Below are 7,130 nucleotides of genomic sequence, written 5' to 3' on the forward strand. Positions count from 1 at the left end.
TGGAGGGCAGTGTCACTGGCCCTCATATGTGGGATCCGAACCAGGGCCCTCTGGCGTCCCAAGCCAGCTCTTAACCATCGCGCCACTGGCCGGCCCTTTAGTTGTAATTTTAATGTGTTCACAGAAGGAAGCACACACAGTGGTTATCTTCTCCGCCATCTTGGATCTGCCTCTCTCTTTAACTTTTTGAGGAACCATCAAATTGTTTTCTGTGGTAAGGGAACTACTTTATATTGCCACCAATTTCCACATCCTCACCAACACTTAGTTTTACTAAGAGTAAATACAGATAGTTTTACTTCTTGCTTTCCTTTTTTTATGCATTTTTGTTATCTTTCTTGCTTAACTTCCCTGGATAAAACTTCCAGTACAATGTTGAATAGCAGCGATGAAAGCGGATATCTTTGTCTTACTCCTCATCTTAGAGAAAAAAAGTTTTGGTGTTTCCCCTTAAATAGGGTGTTATTTGTGGGTTTTTCATAGCTGCTCTTTATCAGGTTGTTGTTTTAATTTGCATTTCCCTGATGACATATGATGTGGAACATTTTTCATATGCTTATTTTTCATCTGATATCTTCTTTGATGAGGTGTTTGTTAAGGTCTTTGACCCATTTTTTAGTTAGGTTATTTCCTAATGGTTTGGTTTTTTTTAATAAAGAATTTTATTAAATATTTTTCTTTTTACAACTGCAGAGAAGATTACATGATTTTCCTCTTTAGGCTGTTAATAGCATAAATTTCATCACTAGATTTTTTTTTTTACTGTGGAAACCTCACAGTTGTGGGCCTTGGCCATATTTTAGACTACCTAGCACCTGAGCCCCTTCCCCATGATTGGGGACTATTCTTCTTATCTGTCTTGGTGGGAGACAGCCTACCTGTAGTTTCTCTTTGCCCTGCCTGTTTCTGAGCTTAGTCCCCAAGAGTTCCTGGAAATCTGGTGAGCTACTAAATATTCTTTCAGTACTTTTATTTTCTGATTAAATAAATATGGATCAGCTTATGTTATTTGTAGTTAAGAACAATGACCAATACATTTGTACTCATGGGATAAATCCGGGTTAAGTATTATATTATTTGAAATCATTATTGAATTCAGTTTGCTAACATTTATATAAGTCAAATTGGCCTATAGTTTTCCCTTCTTGTCCTGACCTAACCTCATTTTGGTGTCAAATAGGTGTTAACTTTTGGGGATGTTTTGGTAGGAAACATTTGCCTAGTAGAGTTGCTGTATCAAGGAGTCTGCATTTTCAGTTTTGATGTATATCGTCAAATTGCTACTCAAAGAGATTTTGCCAGTTTGCATTCTGACCAACCATATGTTTTACTGCTTATTTCTCTTTACCCTTACCGTGGAGGACCTGTCATCACCAATCTTCCTTTGATTTTTTTTTTATGGGTGAATTGAGCATTTTTGCATGTGTTCAGAATCCTTTTTCCCCTACTGTTTTCTTTTCTATGAAACTGCCTGTTCTTGTCTTTGGCCTGGGTGGTTGATTTTTCTTCTTACTGGAGGGAAGTCCTGATTCAACCCTTTGTCCTACAGTGATCTTCTGGTCTGGAGTTTAAGTTCAGCTTCCTTTGATAGTGATTGTAATGGCTGCTGAAACTGGCAAAGACCTGTGACTCGAAGGCAAGTTGGCGGTGTCGGGTCTGCCTCCAAACTCAGAACACTCGCTTTCTAATTGTATCCACCAACTATGCAAAGACTTTTTTATTGAAATCTGGGTAAAATTTTTCGTATTCCCTAATGACAGTCAGCTATTCTACAAACGAATCAAAAGGTGTTACATTTTGATATTTTAAACAAATAGATTTAAAACCAATGTGATTTTTTGGGGGTGGAGGGAGCTAGATAAGTAAGTAATAAGTAGGTGAGGAAATCATACTTATAAAGTTTTAAGTGTTCAGCTATAAGAGTTTTTATGAGTGAACCACATTCCTTTTGGCAGCAAAGTCATATAAAGGAGGAAATGTTTCAAAGCATGTTTTCTGAAAGCTTCTTCCATGTTATCTTATTTTGGCTGATAAGGAGTTCCCTCTAGAGGCAAGAAATGTATCAGCACCAGGTTATCTTGCTTGCTTCTGCTTGCAAGTTAGTAACATTTCAGTCCAGGGTTTTTGCAGGAATCTTAACCCACTTCTCCATGTTGGTGAGGGCTGGTGTTGTTAAAACTAGGTAGCTCAATCCATAAACACCTTTGTCAGTGCACAGAAACACAAATGGCCACCTGTCCCCATTCATGGAAAGCACATTCATTTGTTGGCTTGTCTCCCTTACTGCAATGTGACCTGCATGCATGTAGACACTTTGCCTGTCTTACTCTTTGCTTCAACAAACACCTATAATGGTAACTGGCATATAGTAGGGGTTCAACAATTGCTGAATAAGTGAATGAATGAATGAACCTCTGAACAAAAGTTAGTGTTGCTTAGTGTTGTCTGGAATCCACGACCAAGGTCCTGTGGCCAAGGGAAAGCACAAATCTGCAACCTAGGACTAAGCGGCGTATGCTCAGTAGGATTTATTTAGACCAAATTTATTCACTCATCACTTGTTTACTGAGCACCCACTCAGTGCCACACAAAGTTGTGGGGACTCAGGAAAAAAGCAGGCAAGATTCCTGCCCTATTGGAGCAGTTATTTAGAGAGTGTTTAGGTGGTAATGTTTGTTGTGGAGAAAAACCAGGCAAGGATGACAGAGCGTGCTGCATGGAGAGGAGCACTTGCTTTTATATGGGTGATCATTGAGTGTGCCACTGAGTGTCAAGGCACCGAAACAAGAATGTGCCCCGCATGTTTAAGGAACACCAAGGAGGCTGGTGTGGCAGAAACAGAGTAATGGGGAAGAGGAAGACAGGAAAGTACTTGAGGCCACTTGAGCCTGAGCTGGGGGCCCTGGCTGGTCCTGGGGGCTTGAGGTTCCCCCAGGAGGCTGATAACTGGGTACCTGGCAGATGGGCCAGACACAGGGATACAACCAGGAAATTTACCGCGTCCCCCTAATTCCACTATCCTCATCAAAGATAATTATGGTTAAATTTTTATAATGTATATCTCTCTGATCCCCTCTTTTTAAAAATCATGCCTTTATAACACATACATATAAATATGTATCTAGAGAGGCACCATATTGTTCTTCAGTTTGTTTTACTTATACTTTCGATGTCAATGCCTAGAGAACAAACTCATTCTTTGTGGTTTTATTAAGTGCTTCTTAATTGATGAGTTTTCACAATTCTGTATTTCTCAGTAACCACCACACAAAATAAGATATAACACATTTCTCCTTTCTTCGTGCTGTTTGCAAACAATACTTCTTATAACCCTACCCTAAGTATAAATTCTATTCTGAATTATTTTACCTATAGTTTAGTTTTACCTGTTTTAGAATTTAATATGAATGCAATCATCCTGTAAGTACTCTTTTGTGTCTGGCTTCTTTTATTTAGCATAAGGTTTTTGAGATTCCTCTATGTTATTGTGTGTATCTGTAATTTGTTTATTTTTATCACTGCATATTATTCCACTATATGAATATACCACAATTTCTTTGTCTAATCACCTATTGGTGAACATTTGAGCTGTTTCCAATTTTGACTTATTTGAATAAAGTTGCTATGAACAATCATGCACAAATCTTTTGTGGACATGAGTTGTTGTTTTTCTTGTGTAAATACTGAGGAGTAGAACTGCTGAGCTATAGGACAGATATACGCTTACCTTTATTAGAAACTGCCAAACTGTTGTGAAGTGTTTCTACTCTTTCATCTCTTCCCCCACCCCCAGCAGTGCCTAAGCAGTGCTCAATGGTTCTACATCCTTGCCAATATTTGGTGTTCTCAGCATTTTTTATTTTAGCTATTCTCTATGGTGTTTAGAAGTATCTCATTGTGGTTCTAATTTTCATTTTCCTCGTGACTGATGATGTTGGACATCTTTTCCTGTGCTTCTTAGCCCATTTGTAAATTTTCTTTTAAGAATTTTACTCCAAGCTCATTCTTTCTAATCATTTGGTTCCATTATTTGACTGAATTGAAATCCATGTAATTGAATTCCCCATTGATAGTGTTTAAATTGTCTCAAATTTATGGTTTTATCAACCAGGTTGAAATGACTACCTTTATACACATTTGTGCCAATGGGCTAGTATTTCGAGAGCCTTGCCTCTTTAGCCAAATTTGGGGCATTTATGGCAGGAAAGAATGGGCAGGAGTTCCACATTTTTACCAAAAAAAGGCTCAACTGTTGGAAAGCATCCTGGTGCCTGAGTCACAGATGCCCTTATGACATCATGGCTCTCGCCCCTCCTCCTCTCTTCCTGCCAGAGCTATGGCTGGAGCAGATCAGACCTAAGAGCGATGGAACCATCAAGCTCCCAACTATGGACAGTTTAGAGGATCAAAGACCTGAGGAGACCTGAGCCATCTATTTCCAAGCCATGGGCATTCGATGCTGTGTAAGAGAGGGCCAGTCCACCCAAAGGTGCTAGCAGGGGAAGGTGATTTCCACAGTTGACTCAGGGCGCGAGTCCTGCCTCCAGGGCCTCTGGGCAAGGCAGGCGGCTGAGTAAGAGGTGGACGTGGCACAGCGTTGGACAGAGAACAACCTGCCCACACCTTCCCCTCTGAACTCTGGTTACAGAAAGATGGCAATTTGTGTGAAGTCACAATAACAGAATATGAGGAAATACAGGAAAAAGACGGGGAAGAGGAAGAGGAATCAAAAGAAGAAAAGGAAAAGCCTCCGACTACCCCCCAACCGAGTTCCTCCAAGTTGAAGGTGAGGGTGACCCCCACCTGCACTCTCTCTGACCCAAATCAGATCACTCAATCACTCAAGTCACCCATGAGTGATGGGTGATCTCTGTGGCCTATAGCATGGGATCATCATGGAACTTGTCATCCAAACCAGGACACATTTGTGCCATGAATTACAATATTACTCAAGAACAATCATAAACCGAGACTGTCCCAGGTCGACCAGGGTGAATGGTTGTCCCATCCAGAGCTGGAATGTGTAGGAATTGACTCATCCGTGGCCCTCCTCTTCTCCTACTTCTTTCTCTGTCTGAGAAAGGTGTGTGACTGAAACATGGAGAGTTGGTTGTAGTGGGGAGAACCCCTGGCAAGTGAGAATCAGACCATTCAAAGTTGGGGAGTGGGGTGGTGAGGGCTGAGTTTGGGAAAGACATTGCCAAGCAAAGGGGACCCCAAGTGTAGAATCATGTAGGGATGTGTGTGTGCACATGGATGCTAACTGGAGTAATGTGAGAACCAAAAAAAAAAAAAAGCAAGAAAAACAGAAGCTGCGTGAAACAGGGAAGCCTCTGTGACTTGACAGAGGGTCACAGGAAGTTGTGGGTTGGAGCTGGAGTCAGGCATGAAAGGAGAGCAAAGGATGCCACTTCTCCAGCCTGTGGGTGGGCACCGAAGGGAACCGGTCTGTATCCCAGATAGGTGGTCAAGCCCTGATGGAACATGATAACCCTTTGGCCTTTGAGGTCATGGTGTTTGCTCTCTTTCTAGCCTGACCAACCGGGTCCATATAACCCAGCGATAGCTAGGGCAGGCGTGCCCGTGTTACAGATGAGAACCTTGAGATTCAGAGAACAAGTGATGTGTCTGTGTCCATTATCCAAGAGTGGCAGAGACAGGATACCTGTCCGGTCTTCTGGCTCCAGACAGGGCCGTGCCCAGTGCTGCTGAACTTCTGAAGAAGAGGCCATTGCTGATAAAGGATCAGGACCCCTTGCTGGCACACCATGGGGCTGAGGTGGGTGGGGACCATTTCCTGAGTGTCCCTTCTCTTTTTTTCCTTACATCCCCTCCCCTCAAAGGTACACCCTGATGAAGAGCAGCAAGCCACAAAGATCCAGGCCTGGTGGCGGGGGACCCTGGTGCGCCGGACGCTGCTGCACGCGGCGCTCAGGGCTTCCATTATTCAGCGCTGGTGGAAGCAGGTGCTGGCGAAGCTGCTGGAGGAAAGGCGGCGGGCGGCCCTGGAGTCCTACGCTCGGCAAACCTGGGCGGTAGTCAGGCTGCAATCCTGGGTCCGCATGTGGTGCATCCGCCAGCGTTACATCCGTTTGCTCCACGCCGTCCGTATCATCCAGGTGTATTGGCGGTGGCATAACTGCCACACCTGTGGCTTTCTCCGAGGCAGGTACGAACTCACAGCAAACCGGCTGGGACTTGAACTTGAAATCTTCCTGGGGTCACAGATTTGTCGGATTACAGGCTGCATCCCCTTCCCAATAAAGAACTGATCAGGTCTGCTCCAACTGTGTGTCACCAGATCTTGTCTGAAAAGCTTTGGGAAGTCCTTATCTCAGCAAAGGGGCAGGGAGAATGATGGCAGACACCGGGCATCTCGCAGGCCAGCTCTGAGGAAGCGGCAAGGGTTGTCCGGGGTGCGAGGTAGAGGAGGAGGATTCTGAGCGCCTCGTGCTGGAGAAACAGGATCTGTGATTGATTAGCAATGTCTGCCCTGGTAGGCGAGCTGGAGCTGCAGGGCCACTGAGTCAGCCAACTCCAGCAAGGCTCCTTCACATGGTCTCTGTAAATGGCGCCCCCTGCCTTTGTGCGCCATGGAGGCTTGTGTCGTCTGATGCTCTTAATCCTTCCATGTCTTCCCCTTCAATTTAGAACAATCCCAGAAGCCATCCCTGAAGTCTGCAGAAACCTGCACAGTCTAACCCCGGCCATCCCACCCTCTCAATCCTCCCTGAGTGCCGGGCTATTATTCACCGTCTCCAGCACGCTCCCGTCACAGCACTCGTTGGCCCCGCGCCTGGGATGGTCTTGCAGACGGAGCTCTAGTTCCATCGGGTTGGATCGGCTCCATGCTTCCTGTCTGGGAGGCCTTCTTTGACCACCTTATTAAAGCAGCTGCCCCTCCCTCTACTCTATGCTCTAGCTCCTGACTCTGCTTTCCTGTTTGGAAAGTCCTCATCAATACCTGAGGTTATTGTACCATGTTTCCTATTTTCTGTCCCCAGCACTAGCGGGTGGGCTCCAGGAAAGCAGGGGCTCTGGGTTCAGTGTGGTGTTCCCAGGACCTGGAACAGTAGGTTCCGTGTCTCTCTCTCTCTCTCTCTCTCTCTCTCTCTCTCTCTCTCTCTCTC

At 44.5% G+C, this 7,130-nt stretch overlaps 1 protein-coding gene across 1 annotated transcript; it reads left to right on the plus strand.

Moving 5' to 3' along the window:
- Positions 1–4,445: 4,445 nt before the first annotated feature.
- On the plus strand, positions 4,446–6,272 carry LOC109375820 (IQ domain-containing protein F5-like). The gene is made up of 3 exons (XM_019631307.1): positions 4,446–4,463; positions 4,649–4,786; positions 5,844–6,272. Exons 1-3 carry the CDS (start codon positions 4,446–4,448, stop codon positions 6,270–6,272), a joined length of 585 nt encoding a protein of 194 aa, XP_019486852.1.
- Positions 6,273–7,130: the final 858 nt, after the last annotated feature.

This window comes from Hipposideros armiger, unplaced genomic scaffold (genome assembly GCF_001890085.2).
Source record: "Hipposideros armiger isolate ML-2016 unplaced genomic scaffold, ASM189008v1 scaffold_990, whole genome shotgun sequence".
Classification (NCBI taxonomy): Eukaryota; Metazoa; Chordata; class Mammalia; order Chiroptera; family Hipposideridae; genus Hipposideros; species Hipposideros armiger.

Excerpts from the sequence above, each read along its gene's own strand:
- LOC109375820 (XM_019631307.1), top strand. Across the intron at positions 4,787-5,843 it reads CGAGTTCCTCCAAGTTGAAG|GTACACCCTGATGAAGAGCA; the intron begins GTGAGGGTGACC and ends CTCCCCTCAAAG.